Source organism: Platalea leucorodia (assembly GCF_965183815.1).
Source record: "Platalea leucorodia genome assembly, chromosome: 5".
Taxonomy (NCBI): domain Eukaryota; kingdom Metazoa; phylum Chordata; class Aves; order Pelecaniformes; family Threskiornithidae; genus Platalea; species Platalea leucorodia.
Window position 1 is genome coordinate 15,746,654 of NC_138827.1, and position 25,278 is coordinate 15,771,931.

The 25,278-nt window shown below is 57.2% G+C and overlaps 1 protein-coding gene across 1 annotated transcript; it reads left to right on the forward strand.

The window, feature by feature from the left end:
• Positions 1-656: 656 nt before the first annotated feature.
• On the forward strand, positions 657-9,101 carry NT5M (5',3'-nucleotidase, mitochondrial; the record flags this gene model as incomplete). Its single annotated transcript, XM_082313208.1, has 5 exons — positions 657-920; positions 4,310-4,410; positions 4,896-4,956; positions 5,374-5,488; positions 5,696-9,101. The coding sequence occupies 5 exons, from the start codon at positions 657-659 to the stop codon at positions 5,851-5,853; spliced, it is 699 nt and encodes a 232-aa protein (XP_082169334.1). The 3' UTR covers positions 5,854-9,101.
• Between the last annotated feature and the right edge of the window lie 16,177 nt (positions 9,102-25,278).

The window sequence follows — 25,278 nt, forward strand, 5'->3', positions numbered from 1 at the left end:
CCTGCCTGCAGGCAGGGGCGGGCAGAGCGGGGCGTCGGCAGGGGACGGGGGAGAGTGAGGGTCTCCAGCGGGCAAGGGCAGGTGGAGCGGCGGCCTGGGGTGCCCCCGAGGCCGAGAGCTGGGGCTGGGCACCCCTCCGGGCTGGGCACCCCGCCGCCCCGCCGAGCCCCCGCTGCGGGAAGGGGCGGGAGCGGGGCTGGGGCAGGCTTACGGCGGGCGGGAGGCGCGGTGCAGCCGCGCTGTCGCAGGGGCGTTTGTGCCGCTTTAAGGCGGTGCCGCCGCTCCGGGCTCGGTCAGGCACCGGGAAGAGGAACTGGGCTTTGCACTGCCGGGTCGGGGCGAGCGTACCGCCGTGCCCCGGGCGGCCCCGGCCACCCCCGCCGCCGCCGCCGCCGCCTGCTCCGCGCTCGCTGCAAGGGGAGGGATGGGGCGGGGAGGGAGAGGAGGCGCTGGGGGCGAGGACGGGCCCTTGCATCCCCCCCGCACCCCCCCGCAGCCCCCCTGCTCCCCGTTATCCCCCTTGCATCCCCCCCGCTCCTTCCTTCTGCTTGCCAGGGCCGCCTGCTTGCAGGGTGCGTGCTTGAAATAAAGCCCCCCCCCGCCTCCCCGCCCGGAGATCCCCCCCCCATCCCCTGTCCTCAGCCCCCCCCTCCACCATGATTTTGCTGAGCAGCTTCTTGCACCTGCGGCCTCGGCGCTGCGGCCCCTTCGCGGGGCTGGGCAGAGGGGCCGGCCCCGCAGCGGGGTCCCGCAGGGCTCTGCGGGTGCTGGTGGACATGGACGGGGTGCTGGCCGACTTCGAGGGAGGCTTCCTCAAGAAGTTCAGGGCCAGGTACCCCGACAAGCCCTACATTGCCCTGGAGGACCGGAGGGGCTTCTGGGTGTCGGAGCAATACGGGCGCCTGGGACCTGAGCTGAGCGTGAGTCTGTGCATCCCCGGCCCCGCGCGTGGCTCTCGTTCGCTCTGCGCCGTGCAGCTGGAGCTCCGGCCCCGCGGGACCCACCGGCCCCCAGCTCCTGGGTGCAGCGCTGGGGAGGGCTGCGGGCGCTGGCCGGAGCTCCCACCAAAACCTAGGCACAGGTCTGCACGCAGGAGGGCGTCCAGCGGCGCCTCTTTTCCCAGAAATCCAGTGTTTTTCATGCACATCTGTCTCTTTTCTGTGCATGCATGGATGGAGATAAATGCAAGGAAAGGAGATCTTTGAACATCTGATCGTTTTAAAATACCCCAAATTGCATAGCTGTTTTTTTCTAGCTCAGATTTGGCCAAGCCACATGGATTGATACTGTTCCTAGATGGATTACGTGGTTCCTGAACAGCAGTGTGAGGGGTGGGATGCAGCAGAGAAGTTGAGACCAAAGCATGCAGTTGATGCTTCATGTGAGGGCGTACTTAAAAAAACCCCAAGCCCTCCCATGCCTGAAAATTATTTTATTCATTTTAATAATTAAAGCCTAAAAGCAGAAGCTGTCTTTATGTTGTACTTTATCCTTCAACGAAGGGCTGAGCGCTGCAGAAAGTTGGTCTCTGCCTCTACAAGTTTCCCATCTCAGTGGGATGTCTGTGGTCTCATCTGCAGATTGCAGTTGCTGAAAGGTGTTACAGCAAATAAAAGTACTCTTGTCATTACTGGTATGATGGCTACAAGGAAGGGAGCGTGAATAAGGTCTGGGGCTCTCCTGCTGGTAAATTCCTGAACAGCTGGATGAGCTGAAGGAATAGTGGGTCCTCTCTAGCTGGGATTGATGAGAGGGAAATGGAGGACATCATTCATGCAGTAAGGCAGATGCTAAAAGTTTGGCAGGGGTAATGCATGATAACACTTTTTTTTTTCTTGACCTTAACTACTTTGGATGTGTTAAATGAAGTGAGCTCATCTTGTGTCTGCTGTGATCATGTAAAACCACCAAAACCTTGGGCTGAACAAGTAGCAAAACTTCCACAGACCGACTGCAGGGCAGCCTTGTTCTCACCCATGGTTTCAGACCAGGGATAAAGAGAGCAGGAGCAGCTCTGTGGCTACGGGCACATGGGCCATTCCAGTCCCTCCTCATCACAGAGCACCATCGACCTGCTGCAGGAGACCAGAAAATAGGAGCCAAAGAGCCCAGCGAGCTGAAGGTGCCAGCTCTGAAAGGGAGAACAGCTCAGCAGTAGGCCACCCACACAGACCTGGAAGGATGGGGAGCCCTGGTCGGGCAGGGAAATTGCTCATGGGGAGAGAGAAGAAGAAGGCAATCGAGGGTCTGTCCTGCCTGGCACGTGGTGGGATTCCCAGCCTGGGGGATTTTTCCATCTGCCGGGCAGTGTGCTGGCTGCGGTGCCTCAAGGAGTTATTCTGGCTCTGGGAGCCGAGCAGGTCTTTTCTTCAAGGTGAGCTTAGTTCTTCCCCCATCAAGCTTGATTGCAAAATGCTTTTTGACGTAAGTGGAAGCAGAATAGCTACGGAAGTTCTTGCTGTAAGAAAACACTTCAGCGCAGTTTGAAGTGCTTTGCTGCAGCAGGCCACATTTCTCAGATGTCTCTTGTGCAATTATAGTCAGTATCTTAAAAATAAAACATCATTGCTCGCTGGTCTAAAGCAGAGCAACTGGAGTTTGAATGTTTGCCTGGCCTCGTGGCAAACTGTTAGGGTAGCTGTTCTTGTCATAGTGCCAGGAGGCATTTCTGCTGGCTCTCTTGCACCGATTCAGCATGTTTCATTTTGAACGTGTATGAAGAAGGCTTTTCTTCCGTCCTCTGAACCGCCGATGTTTTCTGCTGCTCAGGCAAAAGGGAAGAGTGCAACAGTTGATCTGAGCAGTTTCTCCTTTTAAGTTGGGTGTCTGGTCTTCTCACATTATCTGGGATTTTTTGAGAAATGCAGGGTTTGATTCTGGCATGTCATGTTAAATGCTCAGTGCCCAAGTATGTAATGGGTTCATGCATTCATCTTCCTGCGAGCAGGCAAGGTGTGCAGCCAGTGTCTTGGCCGCCGGCAGGATGAAGCAGAATATGACTCCCCGAGTGAGCCCTGTGTTTGCTCTGGGGCATTGCTGCCCTGAGCCTGGAGTTCCCAGCAAAGCCCCAGTTGCTCATGGTTACCTGTTTTCTTCCCCCAGTACAGGTGTAGTAAAGGCAAAACGTGGTGGTTACCCACTACATTTGTCAGGCAGGAGGGAGCTGCAAGTCTAGCTGGTGTGTCCAACCAGCCTATTTGTTCCTATGAGCTGTAAGAATCAACATATAAGCATCGCTGAGGCTGTGCTCCCCTGCCCTGATGCTCTGCTGGCTCCTCCATACTGTGCAATACAAGAAGGCCAGGATGGGCTTAAAGTTCCTTTTGTCCCTGTTCCCCTTCCTCAAATACAGAAACAGAGGTGCTCAAAATCATGATCAATCATTCGGTGTGGGGCTCCGTTCAAAACTTCTCCCAGCCGCAGCTGCTCAGCTGCATTGCAACGCCGGGACAGGGCTGCTTCCTCTGCCCGCAGCCGCGTTGCAGCACTCCCAGGCTCTCCTCCCCGAGGACCCAGTATCCATGCAAAATAATTCCTTTGCTTGGCAGCTGACAAGCCATTACCGGTTTGAGGGAGTGCAGGGGATGCTGTTCCTTAGAGCTGTGCTGGATCCATCACAGGCAGCCCCCTGGACTCTGCCCTCGTCCCAAGGCTTTGCTCCCTGTGATCTCTCTCTGCTCTGCTCTCCCTGTGTGCATACCAGTGCACTCCGGCTGCTGACCTGGATGTTAAGTGTTTCAAACCCTTGCCTGGAGATGCTCTGTTTGCCTGGTAGACCTTGCCCAGGCATCCCCGAGGAAGAGCATCTGCATTCATCCTGACACGTAGTTCATCCTATAACATACTTTCTCCTATGAGAGCAGCCCGGCTGCTATTTTAAGTGATGTGATTGAGACAAATAGGCCAGACAGCATCTGTGGTTGAACAGCATCACGTTACAGCAGGGCTACCAGGCCACGTCAGCCAGATCCACATGGAATTGCCCCTCCAGACACAGACCTGGGGTTTGGTTCAGTTCTGGACAATCTCTTGTGTTTTGCCTTGAAGGAACATGCTGCTCCCTCTGCGTCTGGGGCTGCACAGGCAAAACCAAGCCTGCTCCAGAGCACCTCTGATCTAAATTGTATGGGACGAGTGCAGGTTGGCAGGTGGGGAACAGAGAAACCCACAGAGGCAAGGCAGGTTAGCAGGAGGGGACCTGCCTTTCTCACTGTCACCATCCTCTGTCCTAGCAAAGGGCGGGGAAGATGCACATCCAAGAAGAGTAGCAAGAAGCCCTGTGTAGTAACTGCTCTCTTCCCCCTCACAGGAGAAAGCCATCAGTATCTGGGAATCCAAGAACTTCTTCATCGAGCTGGACCCGCTCCCCGGGGCGGTGGAAGCTGTGAAGCAAATGGCAAATTTGGCAGAGTGAGTAGGATCCTGCCCATGATGTTGGGGAATGGACAGGGGAGCAGCAGTGGCTTTGCAGGCTCATCCTCCTCTCAGAAGCAGCACTGAATACAACTTCAGTGTTAAAAATGCCTACCAGCCTGCTGGGCATGGGAGGAAAGAGAGGGCTTTGACTCCTGGAGCAGTCACCAAGAAAATCAGCCATGTGCAGCCCCTTGCCTTCAGCTCTCTGTTCCCAGCAGGGGTGGCAAAAGGGGGAACATGCCCGTGCCATGGGTGTGGGTACTTGTCCTGGGGGTGGGATCCTGCGAGATGGGGGACTCATCTTAAATCACCCCGGTTTGATCTGTGTGTGGCAGGGGGTCTGCTTTGTGTGCCTGCCTGCCTAGGCACTGAGTGGGGTCTTGCAGAGGCAGATGGGTGCATCTCAAGGGGGAGCAGGGTCTGATCGGCATGTTTGGCTGTGAAGTCATGCTCTGCCCCCGTTTCTCTCCTCATGGCAGCACTGACGTGTTCATCTGCACAAGCCCGATCAAGAACTACCGCTACTGCCCTTACGAGAAGGTGAGCAGGTCTGAGTCCCAGCTCCCCATCCTGTACCGTGCTGCCCAGCGAAAGCCAGCTGACCCCCGCATGCCTCCGGCTGTAAAATGGCAGAGATATTTCCCTGCTCCACCAGTTTTGTTCCTGAGCATCTTCGCAGAGTGGCAGCTCTGCTGTTGGCCAAGCTCTGCCATTTGCCTGCACTGAGGTGCTTGGTCTTAATATTTCATCATGATGTCAAAAGCTGCTTGGCTTTAGAAGAGCTTGTGCTCCAGCAGCATCCAAATCCTTCCCACTAATGAACTTATTAAGCGAGATGTCCTCCCTGTGTGGAGGCCAGGGCTCATGCCAGGCTCTGCCACTGCTCTGCCGAGCAGCCCCTGCCCCGTCCATCAGCCTTCCCGTGCCCACGCTCACCGCTTGCCCCTTGCCTTCCAGTATGCCTGGGTGGAGAAGCACTTCGGCCCTGAGTTTCTCGAACAGATTGTTTTGACACGAGATAAGACAGTGGTTTCTGCTGACCTGCTTATAGATGACAGACCTGATATAACAGGTAAGGGAGGTGCGGGATGGCAGGAGTGACCGGAGGCAGCCCCAAGGGGCAGACAGCATCGGGTGGTGATGGGCGCTGGTCCCTGCCCGTCTGATTAGGCTCTCGTTAGGGGTTTGTGTCTGCAGGCTCCTCGTGTTGGAGTAAGGTCAACCTCTGCGTCTCGCAGAGGAATTGTCCAGATTGCCGACCTCTCTCCTTGCTTTGCAGGGGCCGAGCTGAACCCCAGCTGGGAGCACGTGCTCTTCACAGCCTGCCACAACAAGCACCTGCAGCTGAAGCCTCCCAACCGCAGGCTGCAGTCCTGGACCGATGACTGGAAGGCCATTCTGGACAGCAAACGCCTGCCTCCCAGCCGGGCCGCATAAAACCCTGGCCTCCTGTGGCTACCCGGGGCTGTGGCCACCCACTTGTGTCACTGCAGAGTCCTGCTGAAGGCTGAAACCACAGACGGACAGACAGACACTGTCCCTGCTGCAGAGAGGAAGAGGAGGGGGACCTGAAGTACCATGGCCACCTGGACCCAGGGAGCAGACCCCAGCCTGGCTGTGCCACAAGGGACCTGCAGCAGGATTGGCCCTGTGTGCCTGGCAGCCCGGCCTGGGGGGTGCATTTCCCAGCAGCTTTGGGGGTCTCTCTGCTGCGTCTGTGCCCCCTGCGAGGCCAGCCCGGCATTTCTGACAGGCGAGGTCACCCTCAGCATGTCACTGCCCTTGTCCGGTGCACCGCGTGGCACACGCCGGCTCTCCATCCTCCTCTCTGTGTTGCAGTCGGGGATCACGCAGGTGGTTCGTTGCATCCTCACAGGGCTTCATACCAAGGAGCTGCCTCGGGGGATGTTCCCCTCCCGGCTGGCGCCTGGATCCAGGGAGAGGGGCAGCTGGAAGGGCAGGGGGAGCCAGCAGATGCTGCCCAGGCTCCCTGTACTGGCTCAGCTGTGCTCTTCCTCGCAGCCGATACAAGAGGATGGCTACATGCTTCCCTGCAGGAGGAGTCCCTGCAGCAGGATACGGGGACAGTACCGCTCCTCCTGTGGATCTGGCCATGGGGAGGGAGCCCTGAGGCACAGTCACACCCGAGATGTAGCCATGCTTCAGCTGGCAGGAGGGATCTCCGCTCGCCCTCATCCCTCAGGAGCTGCCACAGCTTTAGAGCTGGGCCTTTAGAGCTGATTTGGGATGAAGAGAGGGGCTTTTCTCACACCTGCTCATTGCTCACAGGCTGCTCACCCGGGGCATCACTGGGGCAGCGAGCAGGCAGCAGTGCCAGCCCCTCCTGGGAGCCAGGCAGCCCCTGCAGGAGCTCATGGCTCACCCTGCCAGCCGGTGATCGGACGGTAGCTCCTTGGATTTCAAAGCCAGGGAGGTCTGGACACGCAGGCTGCATGATCAAAGCGCCCCATCTCCCTTCTCCTGGTAGCGTCCAACATCAGCCTACCAGGAAAGCTCTGGGTGTCCACCAGGCACCCTGCTTACACGCAGAAGGTCCTGGGTGCTGCATCCCACCAGGGTGAGGCACTGGAACGGTCGATGCCACAGAGCATCCTGAAGTCTTCACTGTGGAGCCGCCTGGGAAGACGCAGCTGGGTGGAGAAGGGGTGCTGGTGGAGAAGCTATGGTGTTGCTGAGAAGTGGGTAGAGCAGAGGCACCATGGGTGTCTGAAAGGCAGGCTGAGGGTTGTGTTGGTGGAGGATTGTCATGGCTGCATCCATGGATGCTGTTTTCAGTCCTCGTGTACCGCAAGGATGGAAGTTGCGGGGGGATGTTGCTGTTAAAGGCTGGGGAGCACATCAGAGGTGCCCATGAGGCTGTATCATGGGGTTAGTTTGTTCTGCAGCTGCCTGCAGCTCTGCTGCTGTCTGGGCTCTGGATGTATGGGGACAGAGCATGCTGCCAGCCCCACTCGCCTTGTGCCAGGACCCCTGCGGTGAGGTGTTCGGCCACCTGGTGGGTGCAAAGGGGCTGTGGCATACATGGCCGTCTGTGCCAGTCACCACTGCCAGATGACCGTGCTGGGGCTACTGAGCTCTGCAAGTGGCCAGCACTGCTGGGAAGCTGCAACTGGGCACCAAAAAGGCAGCATTTGGACCAAGAGGGAACTCCAAGAGGGATGCTTTTTGCATAGATGTGCCCACAGCCTCTTCCTCCCCTGCATCAGCCCATCCTTGAACTGCAGCAACCCAGCTGGCACCAGAAAGCAACCGCTGCAGCTCTCCTCTGCCTGACCCCAGAGAAGAGGCATCCCAGCTGCTAGGGAGCCGGTGCTGGGCTGCCCCAGGCAAAGCCCTGGGGACGTGCCGGGTGCGTCAGGGCCAGCGTGTGCATGCATCACTGCTGACACTGCGGAGGCTACGCGGCCCCTGTTCCTGCCTGCCCCCACGCCATCCGGGATCCCAACACAAGCTCCTGATCTCCTGGCCCGAGGACTTGCTGGCTGCAGAAGTAAAATTCTACACTGGGACATGTAGCCCCACAGGCAGGGGCAGTAGCCAGAGATTGGCCAGGGTTAGCCACCCTGCACTGTTTGCTCACACCTTTGGCTTGCCTCTCCTCTCTCCTGTGGGCCCCTTGTCAGCAAAAAACTATGTGAGCTTAAAGCTACATAGCCAGCAAATAACCTGTTTCAGCAGTGGCAGCCGGCCGCCCGCCATGTGCAGGATCTGGAGGGGCTACTGAAGTTGGTGCTTTCAAACCTGTGCCTTCCCCAGCTGCTGCAGGGCCAGGGACAAAGCCTGCATCATCTTGGGTCTTTCTGAAAGCTGCCCCGTCTGTTGGGATGGGGTGAGTGTGTAAAAATGGCATGGTTGGCCAATGGTGGTGGGACTTACATACCACAAGGATCTTTTTTTTTTTTTCTTTTTTTTTTCTGTTTAAACCACTGTGTGTTTCTCCGGGTGGTGGGTTTGGTTTGGGGAATGCATTTGGGAGGGGTGTTTGCAATGTGTGGCCATCTGAGATGCAGCCCCCTGGCCAAGAGCCACCTTGGCCAGGGGTTTGCAGGCGGGGAGCTGGGACAGCGGGTGAGCACCACGGGCAGCCGCTATGGCTGCTAAACATCACGTACCCCTCGGCTCTGCTGGAACGCTCCCAGCTGCCAGCCCCTTCATGCAGCTGGGGTGGCCTCATGGGGTCCAAGCTATTTTTTTCTTAGTGACACCATTTAAACATGAGTTGCCCAAGCTCTCTGGAGCCTTCTTGCTGCCCATCCTTGAGCCAAAACAAGCCAGCACATCATTACAGCAGGTGCCCAAACCAGCCATCTTCCCCCGAAGCTGGGGCGGACCCGAGGGATGTGGCTCTCTGGGGGCCAGTGGGTCTTTCCCCCTTGGTGGGACGTGTGATGCCAGAGAGACTGCATGGCTTCACGCCAAATATACTTGAAAGCAGAGCTGGAGTTTCTCATGCATGAGGCTCCGACTTCACGCACAGAAATCCCAAGCAGGTAGCTGGCCTGTTTGCTCCTGCTGAGCTTGGGGCTGGGAGGTGGCTCTCCATCGCCTGACAGATCGGCCCTTTCAACGTTCAAGCCCTTCTGTGGCCAGCTAAGATGCACAGAGCTTTTATTTTTAAACGCACATTTATAAAACTGAGGCCGATGAGGAGTACTGCAATAAACACTGGGTTTTATTGGCATCCAGCTTCTTAGAAATGGAGTTTGGGTTTTGCAGTTTCCCACCTGTGGCTCTGCCCTCTGTGTGGGGATGGGAGGGGTTCACCTGTGGGCTTGGGCAAGTCCCCATGTCCAAAAGGCCTGATATTAGCCCCCAACGGTGCCATTACCCTGTTAGGGTCCCTGTGGGCAGAAATAGGGGTGGGTTTAGGTAGCGATCAGCTTCCTAAAGATCTTTTATAATAAATAAAGCCGTGAAGTGTGTCTCCCATTGGGCCACAGAGCAGAAGCAGTAAAAGGGGCTGGAGCTGTCATGGGCTGGCTCTTTCCCGGGATTTTGTACCTTGTCCATCGCTGTGGGCTGATCCGCATCCACGCGCGCAGGCTGTGAGGTGCCCACAGGCTTCCCCTGCCTACCATGGGGCCGTGCCACGGGTGACCCCTGCGCTTGACCGGCGCTTGCATGCTGTAAGCAATGCCGTAGCCCTGCCAGACACGCAGGATCGAAGGTGGGGAGGGAGGACTGCAGGACCATCCCGACAGGGCTGAGAAGATCTCCGTTTCTAGATTGGGCTCCGGGGAGGGATGCTCCAGGCAGGCAGTGGCCCATCCCAGGCTCTCCTTGCCCTGAGCACAGTAGCCGGGATCAGCACAGCACGGAGGAAACAAGCACTAATGCTGGGGCAAAGCATGGCACTTGGTTTTTTTTTCCCTGGTATTCAGTGCAGCACTAACTCACTACCATGTTCAGCTTTAAAGACAGCTTGATTTTTCTTATCCAGCTCAGAGTCTGGATTAGATGGTTGCAAGCACTCTGAGGTTAAATTAGCCTGTTCACTGGTGAGTCCAATGCTACCACAGCTCAGCCCCTGCCTAGATGCTACAGCAAGGAAAAATGTGGTCTGTGCCATAGCTTGTGCCTGAGATGTGCGTTTCTGGGCCTGAGCTGTGCTCGGCTGCGGCTGGACAGCGTGAGGTCTTACTCTGCTCTCCCTGACACCGGGGTCAGAAGTGGGAAGCAGTGACCTGCCCCAGCGCACGTGAGACAGCAGGGAGGACGGGGCATTTGCACTGGGGCTGGGATGTGTGGTCCTTGCACTGGTTTGACTCCAGGACATGACACAGGGTGCGAGCAGGATCGCATCAGTGAGCTGGAGGTGCAGCCCTGCTGGAGCTGGGACACGCAGGGGCTCCTGGCCAGCATGGGGGACAGGGCGATTCGGCTGCCAGCTCGAGCAGCACAGCCTGGACTGAGTGTGCATCCCCCCAGGTGCTGCTGTGGGGCCCATAAAGCTGCCCTGGTGCTGGTTTGGGCAACAAGCACCTCTCTGCCCTTGCAGCTGCTTTTTGGGGCTGCCTGCAAAGCCCGGCAGCAAGCATTGAGCCCCAGCTGCCTCTCTTTCCCCACCACCCTCGTCGCACGCTGGAGGGCCCAGCTCCCTGGAGCAGAGGCTGTCCTTTCCCTGGCACAGGGACAGAGGCAGCAGGTTTGACACCAGCCCCGTCCCAAGCTGGGGCTGCCATGGCAGTGGCACTGGGGATGGGTCCGTGCGTTTCCCAGCAAAGGATGGAACAAGGTGGAGGGACCACATCCCCACCAGCCTGGTGAGGGCTGGCAGAGCACCACGAACCACCGGCATGCAGCTGACCTGTGGGTCTGTGTCTGCTCCTCCACACTCTCCTGCATGCCTTTTTTTTTCCTTGAAAAGCCTCAGGTTGCAGATATCACATATCTTCCAGGTGACAAGCACAGTTTCCAAGGCAGGCGGAGGGGGAAGAAGGTGGTGGTGACCTGGACCTGGCCCTAAGCACAGCGGAGCACTCGGGGCCAGTGCTGGTGGGAGCCTTCGCACCCTTCCCACGGCCAGGGGCTACTGGGTGAAGGTGGCCGGTGGCCCCGGCCAGAGCAGCACCAACAACCGCAGAGGAAAGCATGTCAAAAGCAAAGACGCCATCTCTAACATGTAAGCACAGCCCTCAGCTGGGCAGTGAATTTGGGCATTGCCCAAACTCATCAGAAAAGTTCCAGGAGGTTTGGGTGCCCTCCCAGCAGCTGTTGCAGCCACCGCGTGAAACCCCTCAGCTGCCGGGAGCGAGGTGGGGGTGCGAGCACCCAACCCCTTTAGGGAATTCACCCTGAGAGCAGCCTGCTTCACCCCGGTCCAAGCAGGACCAAGCTTGCAGGACCCGGCAAGGTGGGAGCCAGCAATGCTTGTGCCTGGATCCCTCAGAAGCTGTCATCACACAGGTGTTCATTAGCTCTTTCCCATGTTGGCCAATGCCCAAATAACTCCGAGCCAGTGCGAAGCCCGGCGAAGGGGGAGAGAGAAGGCTGCAGGGGCCGGCCGGGGCCAGCCCTGACGCAAGGGCGGCGGGTGGCGTGGGACGAAGCCAGGGCAGGGGACAGCGGGAGGATGAGTCACCCAAATACGCAGGAGGGGAAGGAGCGGAGGCAGCGATGGCTCAGCTCACGGCTGCGGCCAGATGGGGCTTTGCTTCTGCAGGGCCGCCCTGCCCGATTTCGGGAGAGGAGCGGGATGGTGCCCCGGGGTCACTGCTCGGGGCCAGGGTCCGGAGCCCAGCGCTGCCTGCACACCGTGGGCAGGACAACCGTGTCGATGCAGGAGAAATATCCACTAGAGGGGACTGTGCGATCGCGTGTGGGAGCACACAGCTGCCAGCCTGGCTGCAGAGCAGAATTCGGCTCCTCCGGCCGCGGGGCCAGTCCTCCCTCCAGCCCTCAGCCCTCCTGGTTATCCCAGCCCAAGCTCCCAATGCCCTCCGCATCCCTCTCGCTGGGCACTGCAGCCCAGGGGCACAGTTTGCCCGGGGGCACAGTTTGCCCAGGGCCAACCAGAGCACCGTGGGGTACAGAGAAAGCAGTTGCAGGCACTGGGGAAACGTGCTGGCATGGCCCCAGCCAGCAGCTAAGCCTGCAGCCAGCTGCTCGCTCACCCCCTCCCAGCAGGATGGGGCAGAGAATGAGATGGGCAAAAGCATGAAAAAGTTCTATGTCAGAAGAGGAACTGGGGGTCTGTAGGGTCCATATAGAAAATATCCCTGGAAAAAAATGCAGGCTGCAGGCCCCCAGCAACTCAGGGCATCCTCCCTCCTCCTCCATGCCTACCTGCTCTGCTCTGCCCCCACTCCCCAGCTCTCCCAGGGCTGAGACTCTTCATCCTGTCCCTGCAAGCCCGAAATCCCCCAAGGACCTGGGCCGTTACTTTGCTTTTTCCTCCTGCTCACCCTGAGTCCGGAGCCTGTTGTGAGGGGCAGAGGGGGGACAGAGCCGCGGGTGGCAAGGGCAGGCGGAACCAGGGAGGTTTCTGATGGTTTCTTCTCACCCTCCCCTTTTCCCGCAGCTCCATGATATCATTTCCCTCCTGGTGGGATTAATGGGCTTTGCTTCTCTATTTGTACACAAGGGCTTAAGTAATGCACTCCCCAGAGAGGAATAAAGCTTCCCTTGCACCAGCAGTGCTGGGAAGACCAGATCAGAGCCTACGGTGATGGGCTGCATCAGCTTTCTCATGTCCTTCAAAACTCCACATACGTTAACCCTGTCCTCCTGGCAAAGACCCTGCAAAAAGCTTCTTTGGGACTGTGTTAACAAACACGCTTGTGGAACATGTTGTGTTTAGATGTGAGCCTGCTACCCTCTCCCTGCCTCCCTGGGGCCGAGCCTGTGGGCGATGCAGGGCTGGGGCTCACGGCTGCCGAAAACCGGCTGCTGACGCTGTGCCCATGCACACCGCCGTGGCCGGCAGCCCTGAGCATGAGGCCACTTTGCCTGCCATTCCCACCAACCACCAAACCTGCCAGCAACATCCCACCAGTGTCTCCTTCCCGGAGGTTCCCAGCTCACGGTCCTGGAGCAGGAATGCAGCCAGGGGAGGGGTCTGACCCTGGTCTTGTACAGCCCTGGTGTCCTGCAGCAGCTGGGGCGTGGACACAAGGGCTCCAGGGATCCCGTCCAGCTCCATAGATACCCATCATAGGGTAGGACACTAGTCTCAGGCCACCCCGTGGGCAGACACCCGTGGAGCTGAGCTTGCACACCCCACTCCCACGGCCACCTTCGATGGGTCTGAGTTCATCCCCATCCCCAGCTCCCTCGCCCACCCGCTCCTCCTCGGCTGGTGGGTGCCAGCAATGCTCCCGGGATGGAGAGGGTGCCTTGGGGACATGGTATTGCTCCTCTCCCAGAACAGACTCACCCTGAATATATATTATTTTAAACTCTAACTTGCTGGACTTTGGGGGAAACTTGCCTTGGCTGTGTCTGGGTCAAGCCCAGCCCAATCCCCCATGTCCCAGAGTCTGCGTTCAGCATCCCCAGGTAGCTGGGACCAGAGCTGCCTCCAGTCTCTTGAGATCCAGAAAAGGGAGATTAACAGCAGCAACTGAAAAGCTGCTAGTGAAGTATCGGGTGAGAGCTCTTGAGGGACTATGGAAACATAGCTGGCTGTCCCCAAGCCCCACAGGTCCCCTGTGACCTGCTTGGTGCCCGTGGCATGTTTCCATCATGCCAGCCCAGTGGGAGCCCCAGCGGGGCAGCACCTGCACTGCCTTCAACACTTGCATGTCCACCGGCAATGGCGGTGATGGTGGTCAGTCATCCAATGGCTCCTGGGGATGGCTCCAAAACACCAGCAGACTCAGGGAAACTCCCAAAGGTGCTGGGAAATGCAGTGGGGGCAGCTGTGGATGCTGGGAATTGGCCTCTGCTTACTAACGGGGAGGCGAGAGCGGCCCCACTGCGTGTGCGGGGGGATGCATCAGGAGAGGGGACAGCTCGTGCTGCGTGGGGCGAGTCCTTCCCAGGAGAAGGGATGGGAAAGGCAGGGACCTGCTGCACTTGGAGCTGCAAAGCCTCCTGCACACAGTGCTGGTGCCACCCCAGTGAGGCTCAGTGCCATCACTGTTGTATCGCTGCTGAACACACCAGCCGGGAGCAGGTGGCAGCCAGTGCCTGCTCTCAGCCAGCTCTCCACCCTGGCGGGGCCGGGATTGCTTGCACCGTGTTACCCTTGTGGCTAGGCACCCGTTGGGAATCACCCGCTCATCACCCCAACCCGGCGGGGGCTGCTGAGGGCGAGCTGTGCCCCGTCCTGCCGGAGGGCCCTGCTTCCTTCCCCCCACAGTTACAGCCATGCCTGCTAATGACTCCATCAGCCCTGAGGAAGCACTGCAGGGAGCAGGTCCCCAAAGCTTTTCAGGTGTTACCACCCCCTCCTCTTGCAGGCATCGCCTTTGCTCTTGGTCCCAGACCCCACCCTGGCTCCCCGCAGCCTCTGGAAAAGCAAACTGGTGCCTTGGATGCCCATTTTATAACAGATTTTCCTTTTCCAGCCCAGCAACGCGGTCTCACGGCCATGCTTCCTGCTTATGCGCCTTGTACGCATCCTTTTTTATCATGGGGAAAGTGCTCCCGGGCTGGCTCCTGGGGACGGGCACTGGTACAGGTGGCAGCCGCAGCCCGGCCGGGCACAGCCCCTTGCTGCAGCTTGGGACAGAAGTGCTGCCGTGTCGGGATTGCTTCGCCCTTGCAATGGGGCTCCTCTCTGCAGATGCCAGTTTATTCTCTGCAAGACATACCAGCCTGCGAGGAAACACGTCTGCCTATAAACCTTGCCAGTCCAGCACCTCCTTGGTCCAAAATCAATCTCTGGGTTACCCACGACGTTTCAGATGATGAAAATGGAGGCAACAAATCATAGAATCATAGAGTCATAGAATCCTTTAGGTTGGAAAAGACCTTTAAATAAGTTACAGTTCCTTCACATATAGCAGGGTTGGGACTGCCCATGCCTCTGGGTGACAGGAAAATAGGGAGGCGAGTGTCCCACCCCAGTCAGCATGGGTCAAGGCCCAGCTCTGTGACGGGGTCCCTGCTATTGGTTTTCATAAATAGAGACCACAAAGAGTCCACAAAAAAGGATAAAGCTTCATTTCTGCTCCACCTGGCGTGGCCTCGGGGCATGATGCCAGACTCCAGCATCCCCTGCTCATCAGACCCCCATGCACGGGGCTTTTGCAGCAGTGCTTGTTGGTTAAAAGGGTTTCAGAAGCACCTGAACCTTTAGGGCTGCGTGTTCCCAAGCAGCCATAAACCCTTTTGCATCTCTCCCCCAAGATTTGCAGCTTTGCAGCCCTGGCGATGACCCAGCACCCACCCAGCCCTAGGGACTCTGCTGGTTCCTGCGCCACCCAGCTTTGCGAAGTGTCTGTTGAACACATCGAACGTGCCAGGAGCAGTGTTTCTGGTACAGCACCTGCTTTCACCATGCAGCATTGTTTCCCCAAAGCCCAGGAGAACAGCAACAGCTCGATGTGCTCTGACCCCTGTCAGACCCAACCGGCTCCATCCTGCTCGGAGGTGGTTGCTTCATCCCAAACTAGCTAATTCTTGCTGCTTTTTCTATTCTTGCTTTTGAAGGAGGGAGAGGAGAACAACACAGCCCTCGGGGTGAAGTTACCTTCTTAATTAACGAGGCTGAGAGCTTTGCAGAGATTGTGCAGAAAGACAGAAAAATAAGGAAAACTGGGCAAAACCGGAAAGGATTGGGTTCAATTGTCAGACCAATTAACCTAGATCTCTGCTCTCCCTCTGGATGAATAGCTCGTTATTATGTAATTGCTTGGGCCCAGCTCCTGATTGAGAGAAATTAAAATCAGACACTTAACAAGGCAACCTGGTGTGGAGACAGGACGTGGGAGCTGCCTGGGGAAACCATCCGCAAGGCAAAACCGAGCGAGAGCCTGAGCTGCGCGGGGCGAGCTTGAACCTGAGCTTAGAGGATCTTGCTGAAATCAGTCTTGTCTGGACCGTTTGTGCCATCCTGGACCCAAAATGTTGCTGGGCTGGGGGATAATTTGGAAAGGCCCTGGCAATGATGAGCGGGTGGAAGGCCCTGATTTAGCCAAGCACGTAAACATCTGCATAATTGCAATGTAGCTGCAAGTCCAGCTCAGCTCAGAAAGGTTCAAGTGAGGTATGTGGTGTGCTCGCTCAGGGACAAAGTGATTCGGGAGCTCTTTTGTCTGGAGAAGAAATAAAATTCATTGTAAGCCCTACTTGACCCTTTCCTCCATGCTTTGTGTTAGAATCCATCTGCCCAGAGAGGAGAAAAAATTCCATCATTACAGACTTTTAAATCTATACCTAATAAAGCCACTAATCCTAATAAATCAGCCTGAGGAAACTAGCCAGTGCTGTAGCTGAGCAGGCTTTTCCATCTGTAGGGTTGATGGGTTCATATGCAGTGGGAAATTTAAATGCAGTGTTTGGGAAAGGGCTGCAGGTTTCAATATTACCTTAAGAGTAGACAAACACGTTTTTCTGCTGCTGAAGTGGAAGGGGATCTCCTTGCTGGAGGTTTGGCCTTTCCCATCCCCCGTGTTTTCATCTACCTCTTTTCCTGCCTGCAAATTATCCACGGAGAGAGCAAAAGCTGCAGAAAAACACCATGCATGGCTGCACGCCTTGTGCACCGTTTGCACTGCCGTCTCAGGGTGCGACAGCAGCTTTGCTTGCAACCGAGCCGTGCCAGTGCCGGCCGGCTGCTGCCTGCAGCCGTTCGCCCTCCTGGCTCCACTCCCTGCGATATCTGCATTTCCTCCAGGACTTTTTGGGGTGCTGCTCCTGCGTCCAGCTCATGCTGGCATTAAATTTGTTTCCAGCCCCTTGGCTGAGACCCCAGCCCTGACCCCCATCCTTAGCAAAACCCCGCTGCAGCATGTGTTGCATGGATGTTGCTTGCTGTGTAATACAGAGCAGGTATCTTTAAAGAAAAAAGCAGTGGATACCCTAAATTAAGCAGTTTTAGCTTATCCTAGTACCAGGCATCCTTGGGTGCTGTGTCCGGTGCCCACAGTGTCAGCCAGGATGGCCACCCCGCAGGGCTGAGCCCTGGGTACAGCTTCAACCAACTCCCCCCAATCGTTCTTGGCAGCTGCTTTATTTTTTACTAATGAACTGGGTGTCCTGAGAGGTCATCAAAACTGCCACACATCAAGCAGAGACCAGCAAAGAGCAAGAGAAGCCCAAACAAACCCTCCATCCGTGGCTGGCAAACCCCAAAGGCTCCAGCAACCCAACGTGCCTTTAGGGAAACCACCAGCACTTGGCTACACCACGTGTATTTATTGACACAGAAAACAGCCCCCGTCGTGTTTTCCAGCTCCGCGCCCAGGGCACAACCCGCAGCCACCAACACCCTTCAAAACATCCCTCTCCCGAGATGCTCAGCATCTGCCACCCTCCAAGAGGGTCTGAAGGTCTGAACGCTCAGGCGGTTTTGTCCAATGCTGAAATGGGCTCAGGATTTTCCTACAAATGCGCCAGGATTAAATTAAAAAGGATTTAAGCAGATGGTCAGTTCTCTGCTCTTCGTAGTTGGCAAAATGGGAACCATATCACTGAACTGTCTACCAGCACTAATTAATGTTTGTAAAGTGCTCTGCTCTGCAAACTGCTGCCTACGTGCTAAGTGCTATCATTAGTATTATTACTAAGCTATTTATGCCAGTTCCAGTGCTTTCTCTTCCTTGTCCCAAAGGGCTTTTTCTCTCCCCTGTGCACATGTACTGGGGCTGGGAAGAGGAATCAGCTCTCCCAGGCTCTGTCTGGCTCTAGCCCAGGCTCAGATCCCCAGTTTGCTGGCAAAACCCTCCGGCTGTGCCAGCACGACCGGGCTGGAGCCATCGGCTCCATGGTAAGGGCAGGAGCATCCAGGGACCGGGAGGGTCTGCCTGGAGATAGGGTTTAGCATCATCATGCCCAACCATGGGGAACTTTGTTGTCTCGCTGCCTCTCCTGATTGCAAAATGGACATGATGCTGCTTCCCTGCCTCTTCGTGTTCCCGCAGGGAAAAGCTTTCTTGTGCTTGTAGAGGCTATTTGCATCCTTCTCGCCGTCACTGCACGGCAAAGGGTTTTGCAAGAGAAGGGAGGGATCACTCATCCTTCCTAATGACCTAAGAGGAGACCAAAGCACAGAGGAGGTTCAGTGATGGATGAGCTCAGCCATGGTCCATGACAGGCCCTTGTCCCTGTGCAACAACCGGGCAGTGATGTCTGCTGCCACTGGCAGATGGGACAACGCATTCCCTACAAATAACCATCCTTGCAAGACAGTATTCTGCAAAACTGCAGGACGGCTTCTCCCTTCCCCACTTGGTGAAGCCTTCATCAGAGAAGCAGCTCACAAGAAATCATGGATGCTGCCTCTGGAAAGCAGTGGGAGAGCAAAAATCCGCTTGTGGGTGCACGGAGCAGCCAATGCTACGCACAGCCCACGCCGAAACTTCAGAGCACGAGATCTTTACCCTGATCAATGTTTCCGAGACACTGCTTTGAAATCCTTTGCTCAATTAACCTAACCAGGCAGGACATTCCTGAACATCCCCATGACATCTTTTTGATACCAGAGGGGCTTTCATGACTCAGTCGGGAAAAAAACTGCCCAAGACAAGAAACTGGGGCAGCACCCAAGAGGGACCGATGAAAGCAGAGAATGCACTGAGCTGGGTACCCAATCTGCTACAGGGACACAGCAGGCAGCATCCACACCCCTGCTAGTTTGGGGTGATGAGGGCACCTTCACTGCAGTCACCTGCACAAACAGGAAAATAACTCGGCTGAGGACCGATGCTATGCTTCCAATGGGAGCTTTAGGGCATGAATCATCCTTTTTTTTTCACCCATAGCAAGTGCATGAGATGAAATGAGACTCAGAAAGCTGGATGTGGGATGCAGGCAGAGCAGGCAGCTCCTGGAGCAGGAGCAGAGCTCACTCCAGCCAGGGCAGGAGCAGGCACAGGTAACGCCGACCCACTATTGCCCTGGGCCAGGGTGCATCTACAAAGAATAGCAGAAAAAACAGCTCCAGCAAGCATGCAATCAACATTTTCTGCGTGGTTTGAATTATCCATGACTTTTGACCCAAGATTAAATCTAGTGTGTAACTGGTGGTTATATATTGAGTCATATGAGCAGGCTAATCGCAGGAACCCCATGTTCTCCAAACAGCTTGCACCCCGCCGGGGCCGACTGCAAACCGCTCACGTTTTCTAGCCGAAGCACCCTGCAGCTTTTGCATCATCCTTTTAATTCAGTACTTACAAAGCATTTTTTTGTCCGACCAGTATCTCAAGCCCAGAACAAAACAAACCTAGCAACTCCGTGAGCAGCCAGCCCAAGGAAGCCAGATTTCCCGTGAAGTTTTGCTGCTTGATGGCTGCTCCAATGTCTAGTAAAGGGCTGTGCTCATGCTGCAGTGTTTTTCTCAGCAGGAGCTCTCTCTCCTTTCCATTGGCAATTCTCCTGACGCGCATAGAAATAGCCTTTTGACTTCTACCTCTGTGTGCAATTTGGGTGAAAATGAGCACTGGAGTTGGAAAATACTAGCGGGGGGTGAGTGGCAGGTAAATCGGCTCTCCCAGGGTGCGATGCCTGCCTCGATACTCATTGGGAAGGCAGAAGGGCATAGACTGGCCCTGGCTCTCCCCAAACTCTTTTTTTCCTCTTTGTGCCTCCCTCCCCTCCCCTCTCCTTAGGGCTGTGGGAGGCTGACCCGATTCACCTCTCCTGGAGAGCCCGGGTAAGAGCCTTAAAGGGCTGTTATCAGCAACGGTGATCGGGTAATACTCCTGCGAGTACAATCGTCTGGGCTCACCAAGGTGTTTCCCAGTGCCGGTGACCGGGACGGGGCAGCGGGGCCAGCCTGGGGACCTAAGTAGGACCAAAAATGGGGCTGATCCAGGTTCTGCCCAGGTCCCCAAAAGACTCCAGTGAGTGGGAAGTGTGTTGGAAGAAGTTTGCGATGTGCAGGGGGTCCCCATGGACCCGCACACACCAGGGTGGCAGCGGGGACCTTGCAGGAGCAAGGCAGTGAGGGATGCACGGGGGGAGCGGGGCAAGGGTCCCACCGCCCTGGACACATGCAGGCCTGAGGCCATGGGGAGAGATGCCCGGCTCTTCGCAGCAGGGTTAAATTAAGGCTAAATCATCTCTTTCCTCATGCAATAACTCACTGGCTGGTAGAAACCCAGCAGAAAGAGCGTGACCTCGGCACAGGCTGGTCGTGTGTCCGGCTGCACTGGTATGGAGGTGCTCAAGAGGCATTTCATCACCAAAGGCTCTTTGTCTAGAAGGCCAGCCACTGTCCCCGACTGTCCCAGGAGGGATGCTGGTGATGCAGGACATGGGGGACACCTCCACCCTGGGTTCAGAAGCAGGACAGCCCTGTCCCGATGGCCCCAGGACCCTCCCGAGATACCCCAGAGGACGGTGGTCCCCAGCAGTACCCCAGCTGGCGCTGGCTTTGGTGTGACCCCACGTGCCCCAGCACCGCAGACGTCCCCCAGCTCGCAAGAGCCCCCAACCCTGTACCCGATCCTGCTGCAGGGACCTCGCCATGCCCCCTGTGTCCCATCCCGCCACCCAGCAGGATGCCCAGCTCCTTGCTGGTCTGAACTGGTGCAGGCATCAGTGCTGGGCTTTCACTTACTCTTGGCCAAGGTGGTTCTGCATTGCTTTGCAGCGAAAATAAAGAAACAGCTGGAGGGGAAAAATCCATGGTTAGTAAACAGAGCTGAGCAACCACAGACCTCTCACCCAGGAGGGGAGGAGGGCAGGGAAAGCGGAGCCGCCTGCGGGCACCCAGGGTTGGATTTCGACATCCTGCAGAAGACAAGATGCTTTTATTTAATCGTCTGGGTCCCAGCCTTCCTTGTGCTGCCGCACGTGCGGCGGCAGCAGGGGCGGCTGTTTGGTCTGGCTGCAGAGCCTTGCGCTGATAAGGAGGAGCCGGGTGGGAAGTGAGCGGCAGTGGTGGCCAAGGGCTGAGGGGGTTTGGGGTCAGCTCTCGGGGCTTGCTTTGTCGTCTCCCCTTCCTGCTCCCCCTCGCAGCATCCGCAGAGGAGGGCAATGGTGCAGGGAGAAAGGGTGGCTGATGTATGTCCCCAGGTCCCGGTTACTTGGCAGACCCTTATTTCCACAGCCCATCTACTTTGCTTTATTGCTCAGCTGATTCCCCCAAGTCAAACACCATCACTGCTCACCCCACTTTACATTGTCTCTGGGTTGCCTGGTGTCGCTCCCAGCAGTGCCAGCTCTCACCACGTCCCTCCTGGACGGGGGGAGAAGAGCAAACCCCTGAACTAGAGGCAAAAATTTACATTTTAAAATCTTACTTATGTCTGTTTTTCTCCCAGGAGGGGGACGGGTGACTCTGAACATGTGCACCATCCTGTGGATGCCACTGCTGTCCTCAGGGAACACTTGCCTATCCCCAGGGCTTTGCACCACACGGCCAGGTAAGGTCACGCCGGGACAGTCCTGCTGTTGGGTCCCTTTGGTGCCAGCTGCGACGGCACCATCCCGCTCTACCTCCAGCATAAATCACGGCAAGTGATAAATCCTCACCAGCCCTCAGGGACCTGTCTCTGGGGAGGGCAGCGGTTCAGCCCTGAGGCAGCAAAACTAAAGATCATATTTTTCACAGGGACGATATTACCCACAGGCACAAACAAGAGCCCGGAGCAGAGGGGTGCTGGCACCGCGGCACCTCGGGGTGGCACTGATCCAGCCAGAGCCATGCAGGGACTTGGGGCATGAAGCCTTCGGCAGGGCGGATGCTTCCAGCCAGATCCCGTCCCTGACCCGACTCCTGCATGAACCCTCGTGCCAGCACAAGGAAAAGGGACTGATCAGGGCAACAGGGACACGGGGCAGGAATACGCAGCGTTGGGGGGTTCAAGGCGATGCTGTGTGTTACTGTGCTGTGGAGGGGCTGTGGCCAAAGGGGACAGGGACGGAGCTGCCCCGGGGGGTCCCCATGCCTTCGCCAGCCCCTTTCCCAGCCCCACGCTTTACAAACCCTCCTGTTTCCAGCCCCATAGTGGCTCCTGGCCCCCAGGGACCTGTCCCCACCCAGCCCTGGCTGAACCCTGCCAGGCAGAAGGATTTGGGGAGATTTGAGAAGATTTGGGACCAAACACCGCAACACCACAGGACACACAAACAGCCAGCTTTCTGTGGCACAGGCTGTTGAGAACAGGCTTTATGTTTTCCTAGTGAACTCCAAAGGTCCCCACTGCTAAGAATACCTGGGAATCTTGATTTTCTTTTAAAAAGAGTATTTCCCTGCTGTGACAGCTGCCGCAGAAAGCCTGAGCCTGCAAAAGGTGGAATGAATTTGTCACTCAACAAGATTAAATTGGCTCTTGGCACATGAGAGGGGCAGGCAACGCCGGTGGGTGAGCGCCAGCGGCTCCTGGGGAGTTATCGGGCACATCCCAGGGATTTGCCGGGAAGTGCTGGTGGAGCCTCCGCACCGGCAGTGACTGCCACGCACACCAACGTGGCAGGGCCCATGTCATTCCTCATCACTGGCCAGCTCCGCAATCTCTTCTACGGGAACCCAGCAGATTATTTCTCCATTTGTGGGTGTGGGAGGTTGATAAGGAGCAGAGCCGGGAAGCAGAGCGCCACTGAGCTTTTTGTCCTTGGGGCTGCTCCGGGGCAGGTGGTGGGTGACGGCAAGGTGCAAGGTCCCCACCGGCTGTCAGGGGGACATGATGATTTGCCTTTTCTTCTAGAAATAGCCCTTTCCACACCAGAGGAAAAAATACCCTCTGCTGCTGCTGCCTTCTTGCCTCCTGGTCAATATACCGAGCAGGAAACTGGTGCCAGCCCTGTACAGGGAGAGGCTCCCCAAGGGCATCTTCCTAACTTTGGTGGTGCAGGGTCATATTGTCCCTAATTCCTGTGACTTGAAGGTCCCCAGGTCCCCAGGTAACGACCAGCCAACCCTGCTCATGGCTGGATGCGAGGCTCAACGCCATTTTTCCCTATGCAATGGGCATAAGCACAGCCTTGCTGCAAGCCACAGCTGCTCCCTGCCCTCCTCTCCCTGGTTGCGTCCCCGCAGCACGGTCCGGGGTCGTTGGCCCGGGGCTGCTTGGTGGCCACAAGCTGGGTTTTAGGGGTGAGACAAGGTGGGTGCACCCACATTCCTTGTACGCTGGTTTTCTAGTCCAGTGCTCTGCGCCACCAAGGGCAAGAGTCACGTTTTGCATCAAGGAGCGGCACAAACTCCCTGACCCCACTGGGGCTCACCGGGCACATGAGCCGCAGCGAGATCCAGCGGGGTTTCCAGCTGAAGGCTGTCTCTTTGTAAGAGCCACTTGTCCCCGCTGGTGGCCCCAGGGGAGCACCCCCAGCCAGCCTGGCGGCAGGAGAGGACGGGGAGAGCTTTAAGCTCTGCTGCCGAAGGACGAAATGGGAACAGTGCAAGGGTGCAGCAAGGCTGCCCAGGGTGTCAGAGCGCCGTCTCCCTCCCCCCGTGGCAGCCAGGATGCCGTAACATCCCAGGAACAGCCTGAAGGTCCCGTTCCAGCTCCCGAACTGAAAACAAAAGTGCGTCTTGTTCCCATCCTGTTTTGAAAGCCAGAAAGGTCGGGGCTGCGAGAGCCCTGCCAGGCTGGGCAGCACTGCCAGCTCCCACCGCCCGCCCCGATCTCGGCACATGCAGGGACCGACGTGTGCCGCTGCTCCTGCCTGGCTGCACAGCTCCCTGCCATGGGTGCCGGCCTCGTGAGACCCGGGGCCTTCCCGAAAACCCGTGTTTGGAGAATCTTGTACCCATGTTCATGCTCTTGTTCCTGCTCCCTGCACTGCCCAGGCACACCGGAGGGAAGGGAGACACGTGGGAATGCTGCATCCGAGGGGAACACACCACAGGCACTCTGTGCCCAGCACGGCCCCAAAGCCCTGCTGCAAAACACCATCAGCTCCTGGGACCTGCCCTGCCACCGTGAAGGAATTTCCTAATCCACCTCCAAGTCCCCCAAGCCCCAAGAAGGCTTCATTCTCGTTAGATGAGGCCACCATTGCTGCCAGCATCAAGGGATTTGTGGGCAGCCCTCCTGCTGGGATGGGTGGGGGAGAAAGGCAAAGGGTCCCTATGGCAGGAACAGCGGCGTGGCCCTGCCATCGCCATGTCAGGCTCTGAACTATCCCCCTCATCCCCATGCTCGGTGCCTGCGTGTGCTGCTGCCTGCTCAGTGAAGATTATTAGCAGAGAAAATCGTTAAGCGCAGGGCCGGGAGCTCAAGGGACACACGAGTGCCTCTGTCACTTGGAAATCAATCCCAGCCATCCGCCCAAGTTGAGTTTCCTCCAGCCCAGCTTGAAGCGACAGCAGTTCCTCTCTGTCGGGGAGGAGGAGGAGGTCTGACTGGGGCGGATGCTGGTCCTGCTCCAGCCTCGAGCCCTGGGCAGCTGCTCCCGGCCCGGGGCTCTGTGGGACTTGCTGCCCTCCGGATCCCAGAGCAGACGTCTGCATTTTGCCCATGGACCAGGACCAGCTTCCATGGCTGGGAGCTCGCCGAGCCCTTGGAGGAAAATCCTGCACCAGAGCCCTGGGGAGGAGGCAGGGCTGGGCTTTGGAGCCAGAAACTGGAGGAGGCTGGGAGGATGTTGTGGAGGGGCATCACGACCTGCTTACCCCCTCGCTATCCAGGAGTGGAGAGGGGATACAGAGACCTCCGGGCTGAGCAGGCAAAGCTGTTGCACACTGTGATATTATTATTAGGGACAGTTGCCCTGCCCAACCTTGCAGCTAGCAGAGCGCTTTCGGGGACCCCGTGCCTGTTGTGCAGGGAGCAGTGTACCCAACAGCTGCGACTCTCCCTCCAAGCACCCTGTGTCCCCAGGGCAGCTTTGGCATTCTTGCTGACTCAAGCCGACAGTGTATTGACATTCGCTTTGACCTTTCGAATCACAAGGATGTTCTGTCCTTCCCGGCCAAGTACAGCCTGGATACCCTGTGGGTGGATTATACTGTATATACAGTGGCTGCAAATACGGAGCTGGCAAAAGAGAAGCGTGTTTGTGTGCTTGCAGGGGTGCGGCAGTGGTGGGATGAGAGCGAGGAGCTCTTGCCAGTGCCTGGTTTTCCTCCCAGGATGCCCGAGCGGATGCGGCACACCAAGGGAGAGGGACGGGGATGGTGACGGGAGAAATGCCAGCGGCTGGTTTGGTGAGGGGGAGATGGGCTCCTGCAAAAGTGGGAGCCACAGCCCGGCCCTTGAGCGGCCGCCCCCTCACTGCCAGCTCTGGAGGCTGCTCCCGGCTCCCCATGTTTCCCGTCCTCTGGCTAATTATGCCTTTTGT